This window comes from Cydia fagiglandana, chromosome 26 (assembly GCF_963556715.1).
Source record: "Cydia fagiglandana chromosome 26, ilCydFagi1.1, whole genome shotgun sequence".
Lineage (NCBI taxonomy): Eukaryota > Metazoa > Arthropoda > Insecta > Lepidoptera > Tortricidae > Cydia > Cydia fagiglandana.
In genome coordinates this window covers 9,628,057-9,650,352 of record NC_085957.1, presented here as the reverse complement: position 1 = coordinate 9,650,352, position 22,296 = coordinate 9,628,057, and the positions used below count along the sequence as shown (strand labels likewise).

The 22,296-nt window shown below is 41.5% G+C and overlaps 2 protein-coding genes across 2 annotated transcripts in view; both read left to right on the top strand.

Moving 5' to 3' along the window:
- Positions 1–5,040, top strand: part of LOC134677652 (zinc finger Y-chromosomal protein-like) — a 29,555-nt gene extending 24,515 nt beyond the window's left edge. Inside the window, exons 10-12 of the mRNA XM_063536113.1 lie at positions 281–362; positions 1,204–1,338; positions 4,738–5,040. Coding sequence (XP_063392183.1) covers positions 281–362; positions 1,204–1,338; positions 4,738–5,040 — 520 coding nt within the window. The remainder of the gene's footprint in view (positions 1–280; positions 363–1,203; positions 1,339–4,737) is intronic.
- Positions 5,041–6,735: 1,695 nt separating this feature from the next.
- Positions 6,736–21,147, top strand: LOC134677651 (zinc finger protein 420-like). The gene is made up of 13 exons (XM_063536111.1): positions 6,736–6,908; positions 7,084–7,191; positions 7,800–8,216; positions 9,663–9,809; positions 10,722–10,924; positions 12,778–12,891; positions 12,923–13,036; positions 13,068–13,181; positions 15,853–15,999; positions 16,635–16,688; positions 16,970–17,081; positions 18,379–18,483; positions 19,966–21,147. The coding sequence occupies exons 1-13, from the start codon at positions 6,795–6,797 to the stop codon at positions 20,092–20,094; spliced, it is 1,878 nt and encodes a 625-aa protein (XP_063392181.1). The 5' UTR covers positions 6,736–6,794; the 3' UTR covers positions 20,095–21,147.
- The last annotated feature ends 1,149 nt before the right edge of the window (positions 21,148–22,296 follow it).

Here is a 22,296-nt window from a genome sequence, read left to right as displayed (position 1 = left end):
GCCTTATTGGGATTAGTCCGGTTTCCTAACGATGTTTTCCTTCACCGAAAAGCGACTGGTAAATATCAAATGATGTTTCGTACATAAATTCCGAAAAAACTCATTGGTACGAGCCGGGGTTTGAACCCCGCTCGTATAAGGCGTAATTAGAGTGACAGAGAAAGTTCGCAATAAGCGAACTTCGGTGTTCGCGTTAGGCCCTCTGAAACGGAGACATTCGCTCTAGCTCAATAATAAACCTTAACTGCCATGAAATGAGGTTCAATTTCGATTGTTGCAGCTTCGTGTGTGAGACGTGCAATAGAAGGTTCCCGACACAGAGCCGGCGAGAGTTGCACGTCAACGTCGTGCATCTCAACAAGGTATAGTTCGTAGTTTCCTAATAGCTTCCTAAGGCCCAGCCATACAGATGAAAAATGCAATATTTGCCACAGACATTTGAACCTTTAGTGTAGGAAATAGAGTTAAGCAAAAGCAACTCTGTTCCAATCGAATATGATTTAAATTTCATTGAACTGAATAAGTACTATAGGTAGGACCTTGGGCCTTAGGAGGATAGAGCTCGACAGCTAATCATATTGTTTATTGTTAATACGAAACAGGAGCTGAGTTTTAAATATTTTAGGTAAATATACTCGTCTCGCTAACGGAAGCGGCTTCTAAAACTAGTGCGGTAAGGATAAGGCGAAAATCTTGCGTAAAAATCTCAAAAATCTAAGTTTCGTACTCGACTGTTTCCTCCTCCAAAACTTAACCAATCGTAACCAAACTTGGAAATCTAAATGATTATGAAATTATGTGTCGGACCGTTTTGCTTTTTTGGCTAATTGATACCAGTTTTGAATACTACGCCTCTCATTGCGGCATAGTCAATGAGGCTATTTTTGAAGGGCCTAGGCCTAGGCCTTAAAAAACAAAAATATCAAAAAAAGCAAAACGGTCCGACACAGATATTGACAATATTAATCTGTGTTGAAAAAATCCTAGCATCAAAACCCACGGAGGAAACAGTCGAGTAAGTTTGTACGGAGAAATGACCACTCCTGTTGGCTCTTAACACATTCAACACCAAGAACCCGACTGTCGGGTACACTGTTCGTAGCGACTACGCGCTACATACGACGAAACCGTGGCTACGCGCCACGAGCGTAACCCGTAGCACTTAGTGGTATTGAATGTGTTAAAGGGTTGTAATTATTACAGAAACAGCACAAATGCTCGACGTGCGGCAAGCGGTACGCGAAGGCGTCGCAGCTGCGGCGTCACGTCGCAACTGCGCACGAAGACGCCCCCAAGCGGCGCCCGCACGTCTGTCATCTCTGCGGGAAGTCATTCACGGTAAGAGTCCCACCCTAGCCACAGAAGAAATAATAGTACTACCGTACAGAAAGGACACTTCCTACAAACCCGAAGTTTGACAGCGATTCAGGGTCGAATCATGATATCCCTTTCTAATATATGGCACTATCCCTTTCGGCTATTTAGGGTTGTCAAAATTCATGTGATTATCTTATCTGTGGTCGTGCACGCACAAGTCAAGTGGTGCCAACCCTAATAATTGCTCGGATCAACGCTGAGCCGAACGGAGCCGAGTTCGACCGAAGTCAGGGGTGTCTCCCCACTGACCTAGCGTCGGCGTCTGGCCAACTCTATGGCTGCTGCTCGACGCAACTGTTTTTTAAATCAGAAATTGTGTCTAAAAATAACTGCTGTCTATGTTTCATTCCTCTATTAATCTTCTGGTGAGGGGTGCGAAACTCCTGACTTCGGCCAAACTCGGCTCCGCTCGGCTCAGCATTGCTCCGAGCAATTATTAGGGTTGACCCAACTTGACGTCCCTTTGCGTGCACGACCACAGATAAGTTAATGACTTGAATTTTGACAACCCTATAATACGTTTTTTTTTAGCATTAGAAAGAACTTGCAAGAAGGTAAGCGATCTTGACATGTCTTTTAATTGAAAAACGCTTTTTAAAAATCAAAAACATTTACTTATGAAAGCAGAAGAATATAAATGATCGTATTAGATTCATAACTGTTACATATTTGCAGTAACTTATTTTTAAAATGTGTTTTTCAATTAAGACACATCAAGATTGTTTACCTTATTTCTAATGATAAAACACGAACTATAAATAGCTGAAACACAGTCAAATTACCACTCTTTATAATTTTATACGGGTTTTAAAATAGAAATTGTGTCTAAAAATAACTGCTGTGTACGTTTCTCTCTTAATCTTCTGGTGCTTTATTTCATGCATGGTATAAAATAATTTATTTTAAATTAAATAGAGCCACCCTATCCTCCTGAGACTGCTGTACATTGCAATGTACAGTCGCCATCAGATATATAGGAGCGGCCAAGGTGTTCACAATATCTGAACATGCACTCTATCGCCTTGACAATACTCTGTCGACGGAAAGTGCGATTTTGTGCGTTAAGCAGGCTGTCAAGTACTACAAGGACAGAAACACGCCTATTTATGCGTGTTTTCTGGACTTGTCCAAAGCTTTTGATCTGGTTGTGTACGACATATTGTGGGACAAGCTGCAGAAAACCGATCTACCTAGGGAGTGCGTGGCTTTATTAAAATATTGGTACAGCAGCCAGGTCAATCGCGTAAGATGGGCTGGGGTAGACTCTGAGGTGTATAGGCTGAAATGTGGTGTACGGCAGGGGGGGTTGTCATCCCCCGTCCTATTTAGCCTATATGTGAATGAGCTGATAGTACGGCTCAGCAGGACGCATGTCGGCTGTCATATAGGTGATATCTGTTTCAATAACATAAGTTATGCAGACGACATGGTCCTGCTGGGACCGTCGGTTGACTCCATTAGGAGATTACTTAGAGTGTGCGAGGGCTACGCTCTACAGCATGGTCTTAAATATAATGCGAATAAAAGCGAGGTGCTTATTTTTAAGGCAAAAAAATATAACCCAAACACCCCGCCTAAGATCATGCTGGGGGGCGAGCCCCTTAAGATAGTGAATCGGTTTAAGTATTTGGGCCACATGCTAACTGCGGACCTAAATGACGATCTGGACCTGGAGAGGGAAAGAAGGGCGATGGCAGTGAGGGGAAATATGCTTGCCCGCAGGTTTGCACGTTGTAACGATCAAGTCAAGTTGACGCTTTTTAAAGCATATTGTCAAACTTTTTACACGTGCAGCCTGTGGGTAAGCTTTACGCGGAGGTCCTATAACACCTTAAGGGTGCAGTACAATAACATCCTCAGGATGCTGCTGAGGCTGCCGAAGCACTGCAGTGCATCAGCCATGTTTGCCGAGGCGCGGACGGATGACTTTTTCGCTATAAGGCGGAAAAGAATTGCCTCGATGCTAAGGACGGTGCGTGGCAACAGCAACAGTATGCTGAGGGTGTTAGCGGAACGCCTGGACTGTCCGCTAACCAAGTACTGGGTGGAGGTTGTCATTGGCTTGGCAGGAACAGGTAGTGAATAAAAATATCTACTACCTGCTCCTGTCAGTGGAACCTTTAATTTTGTTTTTTTTTTTTTTGTTTTTGATTATTAACTAACATAGCCTTTTTTAAGTTTTGTAATATAACTAACATTTTTATGGACTTACTTAGTCTGAAATAAAAGATTTTTATTTTTTTTATTTTTTTATTAATACAGGCGTGTTCAGATATTTGTGAACACCTTGGCTGCTCCGATATATCTGATGGCGACTGTACATATTCGTGCAATTTAATTTGATCCTTTCATGAACCAAATAAAGTAGCATTTCTTTTATTTCATTGTTTTTTTAAACAAACGAAATTCATTCTAATTTACTTTTAGAATAAGGTTCAAATTCAAAACTTTATACGGTGGGTCTTTAAGAGGCCATAGTCACAGACAAAACATCCTCCAGACTGAGCATAGTCGCGCTACCCCCTCTGCCACGCTACGGTAGTTTTACTCCATGTTCGAGTCGAAAGTGTCTTTGTGTGACGTCCGTGTCTTTGAACGGACCAATCACGGCACGGGACTTCGCTCACCTCGTCCCGCGCACCCCCGCATTTTTGGCATCATCGGTTGCATGAAATAATTGCTCCAAACTCGGTCTAGAGCAGCGGTCGGCAACCTTTTAGCAGCCAAAGACCACATAGCAGTTAACGATGTGGACGCGGGCCGCACTTTGTTAATATTTATGACCAGGGGTCGGACAAAAAGTGCGGATGACGTAAAAATGACGTAATCTTGCACACAGGATGATGTTTGAGTTTGTATTTAAACTTCCGTGTCACGTACCTCCAAAAACGGAAAATTGCCACAATATTCGAGTAAAGATGACATTTTAGAGCGTTTTCTTATACATTAGTAAATATAAATTTTAGCTAAATATAATCGTGAAGATACAATAGCTAAACAATAACGAAGTCAATTTATTGTTCATCTGATTGACAATGTGTCAGTCAAAAACGTACTTACTCATTTCAAGTGGCGATATCGTTTAATAAAGAGGTTGATAAATGATAAGTGATAATTGTTTATGAAAATCAAAAATACTATTTGAAATCATCCTATAAGTGGTTTGACGTCATCCGCACTTTTTGTCCGACCCCTGTTTATGACTTTATCAGACATTGTCATTTGTCAATATTACATACAAAGTAGCCAGGGAGGCTCGCGGGCCGGAAGAGAGGTTCGCGGGCCGCGGGTTGCCGACCGCTGGTCTAGAGGATTCCTAGTCTATGGCCATAGTACAATAATTATGCAAATTGTTATCAGGTCATAAAGAGTCTGAGAGAGCACCTGCTGTCCCACCAAGGAATCCGGCCGTTCCAGTGCAAACTCTGCCCGGCTACATTCTCATACTCCGCCGCGCTTTATACCCACAACAGACTCAAACACCTCAAGATGAAGTGGAAAAAGAAAAAAACTGAAAAGGATGAAGGAAACGTGGAAAAGGGAGTGGAGAAAGAAAATGAAGCGGAGGAGGGAAATGAAGCGGGAAAAGGAGTGGAGGGAAATGATGCAGAAAAAGGAGCACAGTCTATAGATATTGATCAGTTTTTCAATAAAACGGTGTAATGGAGTCTATGGTATTTTAATGTCGCAACTCAAATGGGTCAAAATTCTTTCCATTCTTGTTTCTGACCAGTCTGTCCAGCATGTATTTCTGTTTTCTATCAATGAAATAAAAAAACCGGGCAAGTGCGAGTCGGACTCGCGCACGAAGGGTTCCGTACCATAAAGCAAAAAAAAACGGAAAAAAATGCAAAAAGAAAACGGTCACCCATACAAGTACTGACCACGCCCGACGTTGCTTAACTTTGGTCAAAAATCACGTTTGCTGTATGGGAGCCCCACTTAAATCTTTATTTTATTTTGTTTTTAGTATTTGTTGTTATAGCGGCAACAGAAATACATCATCTGTGAAAATTTCAACTGTCTAGCTATCACGGTTCGTGAGATACAGCCTGGTGACAGACAGACGGACGGACAGCGAAGTCTTAGTAATAGCGGGACCCTTTTACCCTTTGGGTACGGAACCCTAAAAAGTCGAGTGGTATTTGCATGTCTTTCTAGCTAGGAATATAATCTACAGCTGTAGATTATATTTTACATGAGAAAAATTAAAAGGTTTTATGATTATATGGATTTTAGAAATAAAATTATATCCTTAATATAAAAAAAAATTCTAGGCTATTGAAATGTGTCAAATAATTAATAGTTATTTGTTTTACAAGGGGGCAAAGTTGTTGTTTAGCCGCTCGTGCTAATATTGATACCCGAGCAAGCGAAGGATTCCAAAATTGAACCACGAGCATAGCGAGTGGTTCGAAAAATGGAGTCTTGAGCGTCGCGAGGGTTTCAAAGCATAAGGGTTAAACAGCTTGAAACCAGCTTGTTGCCCCCGAGTGAAACACATCATTTTTCACCACACCAACACGAAGCAAATATTAAATGTAAAATATCAAACAAAATCAAACCAAAACAAATCCAAATGAATGTTATTAAATATTTATCATCCCAAATCATCATTTAAAAGTAAATTTTACCAGCAAACGTAAGAAAACAACTCAAAATTTGCATTTGATTACTTTGCCTCACATGTGAATAAAATGCAACTTTGCTATCAGTTTTTGAAGTGCAAAGTAAGCCTTTCCGAGCTAGTGTGGTGAAAAGGATATTGTAAGTATATTTTGTGCCTTGCTCTTAAAAGCTACTCTTATTCAATGTGTAAACAAATATTATGCGTCTGTATTAGCAAAACAAAAAAAAACCGGCCAAGTGCGAGTTGGACTCGTGTGTGAAAATTTCAACTGTCTATTTAGCTATCACGGCTCATAAGTTATAGCCTGGTGACTGACAGACGGATGTGGAGGCTTAGTAATAGGGTCCCGTTTTTACCCTTTGGGCACGGAGCCCTAAAAAAAACATAATACGATGTAAACTTAACATAGGTCCTTCGGAAAAATTTCGCCCAAGTTAGTAATAACTCTTGACTGTAACATACACAAATGAATACTATGTAAAAATTGCTAGTATTAACACTCATTGTGGTAAAAATCTACAAACAAAACCAACTCAAAAACATAGTTTTTTGACATTTTCGCCATCACGCCATCTGTCAATGTCAAAAACCATCAAGTCCACAGATAAAACTTCCGACTAATAAATCGCATCATTAAAACGTTTTAAATAATGCCTCAAACTAACGCAACTACGCTGCCATCTTGGATTCACATTTGACAGCTATAGATTTATTTGTCAGACTCAGAGAGCCAACAATACAGATTCGACTTCATCAAATATTATTGTAATTATTTGAATAGTTAACAATGGCTTCAAAAAAGTGTTGTCACGGTTGTCTTTCTGTTGGAAGACGGTTAGATTTAATTGTAGACCACGCAAAACTGTATAATCGACTGCTGTTGAAGAAATCAGACCATACAGTAAGTTAATCATCAAAAATACGTAAAAAATCAATACTCGACACCGAAAAGTATTTCTGTAAGATTTATTAACGTATTCGATCTTTACACACACACTTGTCGTACCTGTACAAAATAATTTTAGACTGGGATCCGAGATTTTATTTCATAAGTCATTAGGTATATACCTTTTCAGACTAAGAAGTTGTTGATGTGTTGGGAATGCCACCAGATCTTGAGAAACATCCAGACGTTCCGTATGAAGATAACTCAAGCCCAGAAACTTTTGAGCAGTAAAACTTTGGTAAGTGTAAGCAGGCGTGTCTCACTCCGCGATTTCGTCGCTTTGCTACAGGTAGCTAAAAGTACATCCGTTCGGCCCCAATTTTGGGGTTTGCCATAAGCCGCGAGTGGCGCTGTCGCCACCTAGCGGCCATATCTGTGCTGATCGTAACAGACGCGTTTTGTTAGGGAGTGAGTCTTCTGTACCTAGTACTATTATTTATTCGGTGGTGTAAGTAACATTATGTACTTACTTAATTACATAATACAAGTTTGCTAAAAAAAAAATTCATTTTGATTTCGTTTAGAGTTTTTCTTCTTTATATTTTTATGGTTCCGTATCTCAAAAGGAAAAAATAGAACCCTAATAGGATCACTCGTGCATCTGTCTGTCTGACCATTTCCCCCCCTTTATCTTCGAAACTACTAAGTCTAAAATTTTGAAAAATACACATATTAGTTCTTTACCTATAGATGACAGGAAAACCTATTAGAAATATGCAGTCAAGCATGAATCAGACTCAATTACTTAGTTTTTGTTCAGACCCCTACGGGTTTTTCAAGTCCGCCATTTGTACTTTCTTGTATTGTGCAATAAAGGCTAAATAATAACTTTTTACACATTTACAGCCCCAACACTCCCTGTCAAACCTAACGGCATCAAAGAAAATTGATGATTATCAAGTAATAATATATGAAGATGAAAAAAATAATATAACTCCGGCAACTGAAATAGAGGTGCCGGCTGTGAAACAGGAGCCTAGCGAAGATTTATATAATAAAATAGTTATAAAAAATAATGATGTTTATGATATAAAATTGGATGCAGTCAAAGAGGAAGTTAAAAATGAAAGTGATGGATTTGAAGGTTTTAATGATAATCAAGAGATAACAGAATATGATGAAGTATCAGTTTCTCTTGATTTGCTGGAGAAAAATACAAAGATAGAGGTGGATCGTCCAAAGAAGAGACGGGCAGAGTTGAAGCAGAAATATAGAACTATCATTTTGGATGATATACCGGATAAGAGGAATTATTACGATATAGTAAGTAGAGGAAAATGGGTTATTTTCTATAACATTGTACACTGCACTTCTTTTTCATATTTTGGCAAATTTTATCTATATACAAATCTCTTTCGGCAAAGGCTATTTCAAAATAGAGGCAGATTGTCAAAGTAAATTGTGTAGCCACAGTAAATTTACTGCCATCTTTCGACAGAAGATTACTGTTAGAACGCCATTTGACTTTGATCCTTATTCTTTCACTGATATGTGTTAATTTGTTAAATACTTAAATTAACGCCATCTACTCGACACTACCAAAGGTATGGTGTAAACTTTTCGAGCGATGGCGCCATAACCCCTGCCTGCCAGATGGCTGCCTGCGAAGCCGATGGTCCTGGGTTCGAATCCCAGTAAGGGCATTTATTTGTATGATGATACAGATATTTGTTCCTGAGTCATGGGTGTTTTCTATGTATTTAAGTATTTGTATATTATATATATCGTTGTCTGAGTACCCACAACACAAGCCTTCTTGAGCTTACTGTGGGACTTAGTCAATCTGTGTAAGAATGTCCTATAATATTTATTTATTTATTATATTTTTATAACCTTTGGCCTACTGTGGCTACATAATTTACCATGACAGTAACTCTCTATACACTCTATTCTCTTTGCTAATAGGGAGCGTACATGAACTATAGGGGGCAGCACATGAGCCGTTAGATTTTTGGCGTGAGGCGTAAATATGAAGTTCATGCTTCCGATGTAGCCCACAAGATGGCAGAACATATATATGTATAGTATAGAGTATACTGTGCATAAAAAGATGTACGGGAACGGTAGATGGCAGCACTTGCTTTGGCAAAGTACATGTTTATATTTTCGATTCAAGCCACAAGATGGCAGACCCTCCAACGCGCACGGTCCCTATAGAAGAAAAATGCGTTCTAATAGGAGAAAAACAGTGTACAACTTTAAATAAAATGGTTTAAATATGTTTTCGTAATGTAATTTGTTTGCTTTCTGATGATATTAAAAGATATATGATAGATTTAAGCATTAGTATGTTACTAACACATATGGACTTTTTGTTCGAAATAAACTATTATTGATTGATTGAAAAGATGACTGATGATGATATTCTTATATAATAGGGAATTATTAAGCAAAACTTTGCGTAGAGGGCGTCACTAGGTTAATCACATGGCCTACCGTGAAACACGACAATCGAAAGTTCGGATTGTGCCTCTTTATCGTTCTTGCCTATTCGATCGATAGAGGGGCAGATAAAGAAATTTAGATTTTCGCGTTTCGCGAACGCTTGTAAACAAACGCCTTGATGCATCAACGTCATAGTGAAAACTTGTCAAAAAACTGTTTAATGCATAGTATAAGTTACTCTATGGTTTACTAAACTAATTAGTGCTGCACTCTGCGGCAGAACATTGCAGTAATACTCCCTATTGTATAATTTTTAAATTTCAGGTCAAGATAGACCATGAGACCGTGTTGCACTGGCTCGAGAAGAAAAAGCAACGCACAAGTACGAAGAAATTCCAGTGTCAACTCTGTTACGCAGGATTCTCGCAGCAGAAGTTCTACGACCGCCATCTTACCCTGTTACACGCTCAGGTAATGATAATTAGAGACGAATATTCGGCAAATAAATAAATAAATAAATATTGGTGGACATCTTACACAGATCAACCTAGCCCCAAACTAAGCAAAGCTTGTACTATGGGTACTAGGCGACGATTTACATACTTATATAGATAAATACATACTTATATACATAGAAAACACCCATGACTCAGGAACAAATATTAGTGTTCACACAAATAAATGCCCTTACTGGGATTCGAACCCAGGACCATCGGCTTCGCAGGCAGGATCACTACCCGCTAGGCCAGACCGGTCGTCAAAAAATAAAATATTCGGTATTCGGCCTATTCTGCCACTTTGCCCAATATTCGGTATTCGGCCGAATGTTGCCTACTATTCGGCCGAATACCGAATATCTGTTGCACTTGTTACAAGAAGAAAGATTACGCAACAAAGATAACCAAAAACTAACCACAGGTATACTTAATTAATATTTAAAATGTATTCTTGGAAAGTTGATAAAGACCCTTTTTTGTTGATTAACGATAAAAAAATATTTTATTTTTATTGTGGGTCTGATTTGATTGACTCTAACTACATTAATTAATTAATTCTGTTCAACAAAAAATATATCTTAGCAGACGTTGTGCTTTGTTGGTGAATAGTTTTCATAATAATTGTGACTCAAAATGTTCACATGTCATGCCGAATATTCGGCGTCGAATCGGTGCTTCGGCCGAGAGAGGGGCCGAATCGTATTCGGCCAAAACTCCGGTGAGGCTCCATCATCTGCCCCCTCACAAAAACCACTATTCGGGGCATCTCTAATACTTACCTATAACCGTTTGCAGCGTGGTATATATGTATTTTTTTTGCTGGAGCTTTCCTCCTCCCTCCCTCCTTCATAGGCAGATTGAATTCTTTCTCTAAATCTGTTTTCAGAAAAACAAATTCGAATGCGACATATGCGCGTGCCGTTTCAAGGACCGCCGCCTGATGAAGCGTCACATCAACGAGCACTTCGTGCAATATTCGTGCAAGATGTGCGGCCAACAGTTCCCCGCGCGGAACCAGTTATACGTGCACTTCGCGCACGGCCCGCACGGCCGGCAGATGGAGTGCAAGAAGTGCGGGGCGAGGTTCGAGTGAGTATCGTGTGTGTACTGCAAGATGTGCGGCCAACAGTTCCCCGCGCGGAGCCAGCACGTTCACTTGCACGGTCCGCACGGCAGGCAGATGGAGTGCAAGAAGTGCGGGGCGAGGTTCGAGTGAGTATCGTGTGTGTACTGCAAGATGTGCGGCCAACAGTTCCCCGCGCGGAGCCAGCACGTTCACTTGCACGGTCCGCACGGCAGGCAGATGGAGTGCAAGAAGTGCGGGGCGAGGTTCGAGTGAGTATCGTGTGTGTACTGCAAGATGTGCGGCCAACAGTTCCCCGCGCGGAGCCAGCACGTTCACTTGCACGGTCCGCATGGCAGGCAGATGGAGTGCAAGAAGTGCGGGGCGAGGTTCGAGTGAGTATCGTGTGTGTACTGCAAGATTGCGGCCAACAGTTCCCCGCACGGAGCCAGCACGTGCACTCGCACAGCCCGCACGGCAGACAGATGGAGTGCAAGAAGTGCGGGGCGAGGTTCGAGTGAGTATCGTGTGTGTACTGCAAGATGTGCGGCCAACAGTTCCCCGCGCGGAGCCAGCACGTTCACTTGCACGGTCCGCACGGCAGGCAGATGGAGTGCAAGAAGTGCGGGGCGAGGTTCGAGTGAGTATCGTGTGTGTACTGCAAGATTGCGGCCAACAGTTCCCCGCACGGAGCCAGCACGTGCACTCGCACAGCCCGCACGGCAGACAGATGGAGTGCAAGAAGTGCGGGGCGAGGTTCGAGTGAGTATCGTGTGTGTACTGCAAGATGTGCGGCCAACAGTTCCCCGCGCGGAGCCAGCACGTTCACTTGCACGGTCCGCACGGCAGGCAGATGGAGTGCAAGAAGTGCGGGGCGAGATTCGAGTGGGTATCGTGTGTGTACTGCAAGATTGCGGCCAACAGTTCCCCGCACGGAGCCAGCACGTGCACTCGCACAGCCCGCACGGCAGACAGATGGAGTGCAAGAAGTGCGGGGCGAGGTTCGAGTGAGTATCGTGTGTGTACTGCAAGATGTGCGGCCAACAGTTCCCCGCGCGGAGCCAACACGTGCACTTGCACGGTCCGCACGGCATGCAGATGGAGTGCAAGAAGTGCGGGGCGAGGTTCGAGTGAGTATCGTGTGTGTACTGCAAGATGTGCGGCCAACAGTTCCCCGCACGGAGCCAGCACGTGCACTTGCATGGCCCGCACGGCAGACAGATGGAGTGCAAGAAGTGCGGGGCGAGGTTCGAGTGAGTATCGTGTGTGTACTGCAAGATGTGCGACCAACAGTTCCCCGCACGGAATCAGCACGTGCACTTGCACGGCCCGCACGGCCGGCAGATGGAGTGCAAGAAGTGCGGGGCGAGGTTCGAGTGAGTATCGTGTGTGTACTGCAAGATGTGCGACCAACAGTTCCCCGCACGGAGCCAGCACGTGCACTTGCACGGCCCGCACGGCAGACAGATGGAGTGCAAGAAGTGCGGGGCGAGGTTCGAGTGAGTATCGTGTGTGTACTGCAAGATGTGCGACCAACAGTTCCCCGCACGGAATCAGCACGTGCACTTGCACGGCCCGCACGGCCGGCAGATGGAGTGCAAGAAGTGCGGGGCGAGGTTCGAGTGAGTATTGTGTGTGTACTGCAAGCACATCTTGGCACAAACTGGCCACTGTTAGTAATTGGCCACCATAAACTAAAAAAATAAACAGAATTCATTTTAGTATCAGGCGGCAAATTCATAATTATTGAAGGGTGGCCAGTTATTGAAACCTTATACTAAAATGAATTCTGTTTATAGGTGAATAGAATTCATTTTTAGTTTAGGGTGGCCAGTTACTGCTGACGAATTACCGCATTAACCTAATATATTTTTTACAGTTGCAACAAGCCCCGCGATTTCTTCTCTCACTACCGCGACATGCACGGCCACCCGCAGTGCGACCACTGCGGCATGCGCTGCACGACCAAGAGCAGGCTCGCGCACCACATACTGTAAGTACATCTGGTCATTATACTTATACAGTTGTAACAAGCCCCGCGATTTCTTCTCTCACTACCGCGACATGCACGGCCACCCGCAGTGCGACCACTGCGGCATGCGCTGCACGACCAAGAGCAGGCTCGCGCACCACATACTGTAAGTATATCTGGTCATTATACTTATACAGTTGTAACAAGCCCCGCGATTTCTTCTCTCACTACCGCGACATGCACGGCCACCCGCAGTGCGACCACTGCGGCATGCGCTGCACCACCAAGAGCAGGCTCGCGCACCACATACTGTAAGTATACCTGGTCATTATACTTATACAGTTGTAACAAGCCCCGCGATTTCTTCTCTCACTACCGCGACATGCACGGCCACCCGCAGTGCGACCACTGCGGCATGCGCTGCACGACCAAGAGCAGGCTCGCGCACCACATACTGTAAGTATATCTGGTCATTATACTTATACAGTTGTAACAAGCCCCGCGATTTCTTCTCCCACTACCGCGACATGCACGGCCACCCGCAGTGCGACCACTGCGGCATGCGCTGCACCACATACTGTAAGTCTTCAAATAAGTTTATTTCTCAAAGAGACGTATTCCAGAGCGTGACCTAGAAAATATATACATATACTAGCTGTTGCCCGCGACTTCGTCCGCGTGGAATCTTATCTTCAACATTTTACATCTTTAGTACATATAATTTTCATATCCAAGCAATGTTGAAATTAAGTACTTTTCTTTTTTAGCAAGTTGTATGAAGTTTTAAGTCAATTGGATTTTGATGTTGGTTGCTGAAATTACTTTTCTTGTATTCTCATAATTAGGTACCTACATATGCCCTTATACAAAGATTCAAGTTCCGTACTCACAAAATATCTGATCTCCATACAAACTTTCAACCCCTTTCTCACCACCTTGGGGGATGATTTTCAAAAATGCTTGAATTAGTTTTCATGTTTTTTTAATTTAATACCTTTTTTTGCAAAAAGTTCAAGTTCCTAGCTTAAAATTAAATTTACACCCAAAGACGAACTTTCATCCCCTTTTTAACCCCCTTAGGGGTTGTATTTCCAAAAACGTTGCAATTATTTTTTTTTGTAATCGGCTATTATGTCTTTCTAAGAAGTTTCAAAGCATTTGTAATGGATTCAAACTTTGAACCCCATTTTAACCCAGTTAGGGGGATGAATTTTACAAATAGCTGAAATCACTTTCAACCCCCTTTTCACATTTTCAAAAACGCTGAAATCAGTTTTCTTGTATTTTAATTTAATACCTTTTTACAAAGTTTCAAGTTCCTAGCTTCAAATAAAATGTGGACCTGAAGACGAAATTTCATCCCCTTTTTACCCCCTTAGGGGTTGAATTTCCAAGAACGTTGCAATTACTTTATTTTGTAATCGGTTATTATGCCTTTCTAAGAATTTTCAAAGCATTAGTAATGGATTCAAACTTTGAAACCCATTTTAACCCTGTTAGGGGATGAATTTTACAAAATGCTGAAATTACTTTTATTGTCTTTTAATAGTATCCCCAAATACAAAGATTCAAGTCCCGCGCTCGAAAAAATGTTTGATATCAATACTAACTTTCAACCCCTTTTTCACCATCTTAGGGGATGAATTTTCAAAAACGCTGAAATTATTTTTCTTGTATTTTAATTTAAAACGTTTTTACAAAGTTTCAAGTTCCTAGCTTAAAATAAAATTAGCACCCGCAGACGAATTTTCATCCCTTTTTAACCCCCTTAGGGGTTGAAATTCCAAAAACGTTGCAATTACTTTTTTTATAATCGGCTATTATGCCTTTCTAAGAAGTTTCAAAACCATTTGTAATGGATTCAAACTTTCAACCCCTTTTTAACCCTGTTAGGGGATGAATTTTATAAAACGCTGAAATTACTTTTCCTGTCTTCTAATAATATCCCTAAATACAAAGATTCAAGTCCACCAATTGTAATTTTTTTTGATATCCATACAAACTTTCAACCCCTTTTTCACCACCTTAGGGGATGAATTTTCAAAAACGCTGAAATTAGTTTTCTTGTATTTTAATACTATAAAATTTTTACGAAGTTTCAAATTCCTAGCTTAAAAGAAAACTTTAACCCCATACAAACTTTCATCCCCTTTTTAACCCCCTTAGGGGTTGAATTTCTCAAAATCGCTTATTATCTCTTGTACACTTTATAAATGCAATCTGGTGAGCAAATTTCAACATTCTGGCTTTTGTAGTTTCGGCTCTGCGTTGATGAATCAGTCAGTCAGTCAGTCAGGACACTTGCATTTATATATATAGATAATAATAATAATTTCCGCCTGTAAACAACCCACTGCTAGGCACAGGCCTCCTCTCATGCAAACTTCACATACACCTTTGAATTTCTTCGCAGATGTATACAGATTACCTCACGATGTTTCAGATTATGTATTTCTGTTGCCGCGATAACAACAAATACTAAAAAGTACGGAACCCTCGGTGGGCGAGTCCGACTCGCACTTGTCTGGTTATTTATTTATTTATTTATTTATTATTCGGAGAACCAACAGCTATCAATTGTACAATAGTTATGTATATAGATAACAGAAAGCCAATTATAGGTTCCCGCCAATAGCAACAGGTTAACAAACAAATGGTGGTTAGCACTCAATTTTACAACGTGTTACCACTAATATTCTAAAATACGTATACTTATTATATTATTCTACAATACAAAGCAATACTCTTTATGGTACATATTGAACTAGGAAAACAAAACTTATTAATAATATACATCTATCGATACAGTAATATGCTATCGCATACGACTCGCTCACTTAAATAATTTGTCTGTCAGATTTTAGAATCTTTGCAAGGTTCACAAATTTCAATATTCACGATTGTATAAATCACAGAATCCGATAATAGAATTTATCGAAAACTATGCAATTGGCAGTTTTAATATTAATTATCGATTTCCAGAATCCGGCACTCTGAGTTCCGTTGCAAGCCCTGCGATATGGGGTTCAGCTCGTTCCACGCACTGACCGTGCACAACAGACGCAAGCACGTCGTCGACACCAGCGAGCGGAACTACTGCGTCGAGTGCGACCTGCAGTTCACGAACAGGTGCGTACAGTGCGGTACAGTAGGTCCACACGCGCGGCAGCGGCACACGCAGCCGCGACATGGGCTGACCGTGCACAACAGACTCAAGCACGTCGTCGACACCAGCGACCGGAACTACTGCGTCGAGTGCGACCTGCAGTTCACGAACAGGTGCGTACAGTGCGGTACAGTAGGTCCACACGCGCGGCATACGCACTTTATTTCTATATCATTAATTGTTATAGTGGCGCCATCTGAACCAAAATTTCGGAAGAACGCTAATACTATTCAGTGTAATAGGGGGTATTACTGCAATGTTCTGCAGCCAGAGTGCAGCACTAAGCTAGCTAGTAAACCATAGAGTAACTTGCCTTAAATAGTTTTTTGACAAGTTTTCACAGACAATATAATATGACGTTGATGCATCAAGGCGGGTTGTTAACAAGGGCATACCGGGAAACGCGAAAATCGAAATTTAGTTATCTGCCTCAGTATCGCTCGAATTTATTTAATTAAGATAACGATCTTTCGATTTTCTTGCTTCGCGGTAGACCCCCAGATTGTGATGGATTTTGGTAGTGGCGCCCCCTATGCAGAGTTTCGCGTAATATTCCCTATTGATAATTATATATTATATCCTATACATATTGTTACAGTTTGCTGTACAACGAACATGTGAAACGGAGCACGAAACACCGCATTAAACCCAGGTAATCGACACTCCTCCTTACGGGCATTCTCGACTCCGTTCGGCTCAGCCTTGCTCCGAGCAATTATTAGGGTTGACACAACTTGACGTCCCTTTGCGTGCACGACACGACCAGCTTTGCAAAAAAGAGTAGAAATTAAAAAGTGGCAACACTGTAGTGTCGTCCCTTTCAAACCAGTTTATATAAGAAAACGGGACGACACTACAGTATTGCCACTTTTTAATTTCTACTCTTTTTTGGAAATAGTAATACAGTTTTATAATGAATGAATTTGTTTACAGAGTGCCGTGTCCCTCGTGCGACAAGACATACAGCAAGCGCTGCTACATGATGAACCACTACAATCTGGAGCACCTCAAGGAGAGCAAGTTCGTCTGTCCCGTCTGCGACAGGGTAAGAAGCGTTCTAATCCGGCCCGCGAAGCGTTCTAATCCGGCCCGCGAAGCGTTCTAATCCGGCCCGCGGGAACCAGGCTCCAGGTGTTCAGCCCTAACAACAGCAACCAGATACACCCCCCCTTGTACGTCAACTGTGGCCCGCGCGAAAATTCTGAGGCGCAATATGGCCCCAGGAAAAAAAGGTTTTCATCTCTCCTGTTCGGAAAGTTTACCTTTCATAAGCTGATAACCAGGTGGAAAATTGCATTTCCCACCCTAGGGTGGAAAGTAATTTGTTTTTAAATTTTTACTTCAAGCTACGGCTAACAGCAATATATGCCATATTATAAGCTCTCATATCAGCTTCCGCATGACTGAAATTGGCGCCGTTTACTTTTTCGAGTGACTTATAGTTATGAGGTTTACCTATATATCTGTTAATAATTCTCGTGTTTGACTTTCCTCATAGTCGAAATGAAAAGTAGAGTGTTTAACTCGGGTAAAAGTAACCATCTCACCCTCGAACTAAAATATCTCGGGTGAAATGGTTCACTTTCCAACCTTGGTTAACAATCTACTATTGGAGACCCCTGGGGTAAGAAATATGGCTTTCCAACACGGAAGGGTCCTTATGCTTCAAGTACAGTCGGAGACATTACCAGTGAACTACTTCAGAAAATTTTTATCTCCGTACGAGCGGAGCTAAACTCCGCCTCCCATAGAGATTTTAATATTATATAGTTCGTTTTTTTAGCATTAGAAATATGGTGAACAATCTTGAAGTGTCTTTTAATTGAAAAACACATTTTAAAAATATGTTACGGCAAATATGGAACAATTATGAATCTAATACGATAATTTATATTCTTCTGCTTTCATAAGTAATAGTTTTTGATTTTTAAAAGGTGTTTTTCAATTAAAAGACTTGTCAAGATCGCTTACCTTTTTTCAAGTTCTTTCTATTGCTAAAAAAACGAACTATAGGTAATATCGGTCATAATCGTCGGTCAAATTCGGCGATTTGATTTGATCGGACAATTTAATCAGATTGGCGAAAAATTTTCCCCGTTCTGGACAGGCCTATAGACTATTTTGTTAAGGCAGTGTCACACTGTATCTATTAAGGTGGCCTTACACTCTACGGCAGTAATATCTGGTCAAGCAGATCTTGTCAGTAGAAAAAGGCGGCGAATTTAAAAAATGTAGGCGCGACGGGTTATCGTCCCATAGAATAGAAAATTTTAATTTCGCGCCTTTTTCTACTGACAAGATTTGCTTGACCAACTATAGTAACTCAATGGTTATTTCCACAGAGATTCTTGAACGGGTTCCGTCTACGGTACCACGTGAAATATTATCACGAGAAGGCGCCGAAGCCCAAGAACCACATGTGCAGTTACTGCGGCAGGGGCTTCAACGTACGTATGCTAGCTTTTTAGAGCTCCGTACCCAAAGGGTTAAAACGGGACCCTATTACAAACTCCATTGTCCGTCTGCCTGTCACCAGGCTGCCAGGTCTCATGAACCGTACAGTTGAAAATTTCACACATTATTTCTGTTGCTGCTATAAAAACAACTATTTGGATAGTATGGAATCCTCAGTGCGCGAGTCTGACTCGCACTTGTTCGGTTTTTATTACAAGCTTTTATTCAGTTTCACCTGACCGTCTGTCTGTGTGTGTGTCAAATCTTGCAAGTTAAATTTGATCGACTTTCCGGTTTTCGATTGAGCTGAAATTTTGCATACATATGTAAGTCGGGTGACAATGCAATATTATGGTGGCATCGAGCTGATCTGATGATGGAGACCGGAGGTGGCCATAGGAACTCTGTGATGAAACAACGAAACCTAATTATGTTTGGGGTTCTGGATGTAGAAAGTATTTACAAATATATTTACAATATTATTTACATTAATTTACAAATTCCACTGAAGAAGGTAGAGAGGCAATAGAGAGTACTCTCTCCAGGCGGGTGTTATGCCTGGGGACCGAAGTCCGTTGAGAGTTGGTCGGAAGTTATATATATGGAAACTGACATTATAACTCAGTCAGCGCGATGTAGGTCTTACATACTAATTGCCTTCTAGACGTAGTATCTTCTTAGTAGTTTGTGCGTTGTTAGTTTCCTAACGCCATCTGTTAGAATATTGTGGCACGGCGTTGGCAGTGACAGCTAGAGGAGCCGCCACATCAGCCCCCCTTTGAGCGGAGGGGTCAGCGACGACGTATGAAGTGTGCAGCGAAACCAAGTGTGGCGAGTGAAGATGCTCAGAGTCACAGGCGAGCAGAGCGGCTCAGAGCCAGTGTGACGAGCGTAGTTGCTCAGAGCCAGAGAGGCGAGCGGAGAGAAAGAGAGAGAGAGAGAGAGAGAAATGGCTTGCTGCGAGGCGGCGTCATCAGGATCTTGAGGTCTTCATGGCTGTCCAATGTCGGAAGGTCACCAATGTGGATGTAGAAAGTATTTACGAATATATTTACAATATTATTTACATTAATTTACAAATTCCACTGAAGAAGGTAGAGAGGCAATAGAGAGTACTCTCTCCAGGCGGGTGTTATGCCTGGGGACCGAAGTCCGTTGAGAGTTGGTCGGAAGTTATATATATGGAAACTGACATTATAACTCAGTCAGCGCGATGTAGGTCTTACATACTAATTGCCTTCTAGACGTAGTATCTTCTTAGTAGTTTGTGCGTTGTTAGTTTCCTAACGCCATCTGTTAGAATATTTTGGCACGGCGTTGGCAGTGACAGCTAGAGGAGCCGCCACAGGGTTTTTAGAATTGTCTCGATGAGCATTAGTTGCCAGTGGAAGAAAAGTACAGTCGGCGATAAAAGCTTGTACCGAAAATGAAATTTTTGCCAAAAACTTTTCATGTATTCTTCCCTTTAACCGCAGACTCGTCGCATCCTGGACAACCACGTCCGCACGCACACGGGCGAGCGGCCGTTCGCGTGCGCGCACTGCACGGCCGCCTTCGCGCAGGCCACCGCGCTCAAAACGCACGTGCGGTCCGCGCACAAGTGAACGCACAAGCAGAGCGCATCATAGGGGCCGACAGTTCAGCTACACTATTAGAACTAGAGATGCACCGGATATCCGGTTAATATCCGGTATCCGGCCATTAATTAACTATCCGGCCGGATACCGGATAGTGACCTAGTATCCGGCCGGATACCGATTAGTAACATTGCTTGATTTCGGAGTAAACAAATTGGATTTAAGAAACAGACACGGTCATAATCGTACTTGTTTATTATTTTAAAACAATTTAATGATTCCACTGACTTGCACGCGTACTCATTTTGAACCTAGAAATGAGTCCGCGCGAACGTTTACTAGGAAACAGGTCAAACCATCAGAATGCGCACCTGAAAATCCGAAATGTAGGTATAGTTCCGCTGGCCGAATATTCGGCCGATGGTCAGGCCGAATATCCGGTATCCGGTATCTGGCCAAACAACTATCCGTTGCATCTCTAATTAGAGCAAATTAAATTATTTTCAGAATATACTTTAACATTTTGAACGCCAAACGGCGCATCCATTTACCGTGCCACTGACGCCGCGGGGGTAAAATTTAGCTTTGTGAATGAGTAATGCCAACCTAAAAGTGGGGTGTTTTTCAGTAGATTTTCATCAAAAAATGATCGACGTCAAATGCCGTCTTTAGCGTCGTTGTCACGATTTTGCGTTGACGTCAGTTGCCGTCTGTGGCGTTCAAAAGGTAAATTTGTTTTTATCAAGTAGAACACTACTTTATAAATTAGTATATGTGTCGCTTAGCTTCAAACTCGGGTAAATCCATTGGACCCTCTCAGAAAATATCTATCCTATTACCTTTTCTTAATACCAAAATCGCATAATCTGACAGATGGATTTACCCGAGTTTGAAGTTAAGCGACTCATATGCACTTCTTACTGAAGGCATATGGCGCCCCCTAGCGCTAGATCAGCTACAAACGATGTACTTTTCAGGCACTATTTTGTTTTGTTACCAAAAGCAAAGGGAATATTACGCGAAACTGCGTAGAGGGCGCCACTACTACAATCCATCACAATCTATCTAAATATAGTCGAGTATTTAAGACAAAAATAAGCGTATTATTATTTATTTTTTATTTATGAATAAATAAGACTATTTCATTTAAAAAAAAGGTTGTATTTAAACTATTTTTCTTATCTCCTACTTGGTTCGTATGAGTTAGCTTCATATTTTAAAGAAAGCTATAACTCCCGTAGGATATACACGGTGTAACATGAGGAAACCGAATAATTTTAACCGTGCATTTCAGAGGTCAAAAGAAGGAAAAAATGTAATATGAGTTTAGGTCAATTTCGCCAAAAAAAAATTTTTTTTTTTCAATTTTTTGGGTTATTCCCACTAGTTACCACCAAGTTGTTACCAGTGGTAACTACTGGGAATTTTTTTCCCACCTTTTACCACTGGTAACTACTGGGAATTTTTATTCCCAACCAACTCGCCACTCAACTCGGTTTAGTGGTAACTACTGGGAATTTTTATTCCCAGTAGTTACCACCAAAATTTTGTTAGAGTTAAATACTAATAAAAACACTATAAATAGTGTAGTATAAATATATAGAGTAATTTAATAAATAATTATAAGCCGATTAGTGTTTTAGTAAACTCCCTTAAAAGTGACCAAAAATATTGAAACAGTTTAACCGGTACTAGTACAAAAACTATGATATAACTCTGAAACTAGGCGAATTTCAAAAAGTTTATAGGACGTTTTTGTCTCTAAAGGTCAGTATACGCTGTTAAAATTATTCGGTTTCCTCATGTTACACCGTGTATATCTCATCTCACGTGTCCATTTTACTCCCAGCAAAATGGACACTTACTGCTTACACACCCCGGACACTGGCGATCAAATGTATGAAACAAACGCGTTCCTACGCACACAGTCTAAGCTCGTGTAGGTGAACGCGTACCATGCTTGTCTGAGTGAGATAAGACGTGCTAGGGTTCCCGCCATTTTGTTGTCAAGTTCGATGACCTCAATGACTCAAAACTCATTGCGCGTATTATGCTGTAAGGTGGGTATTAAGCTCGATTTATACAATAGTTTCCTATTTTGAACCAGTATAAACGAAGTAACAAAATTTGTATAAGGAAATTCATGCCACCAAAATATTACGTAAGTTGAAAACATGATTTTTTGTTCATATAGATATTGTGTTGTTTTCAGTGTGATCTGATAGATTA

Coding starts and splice junctions, on each gene's coding strand:
- LOC134677651 (XM_063536111.1), top strand. CDS start 6,795: ATGGCTTCAAAAAAGTGTTGTCACGGTTGTCTTTCTGTTGGAAGACGG. Junction 9,810..10,721: donor TTACCCTGTTACACGCTCAG/GTAATGATAATT, acceptor ATCTGTTTTCAG/AAAAACAAATTCGAATGCGA. Junction 17,082..18,378: donor TCTGTCCCGTCTGCGACAGG/GTAAGAAGCGTT, acceptor TTATTTCCACAG/AGATTCTTGAACGGGTTCCG.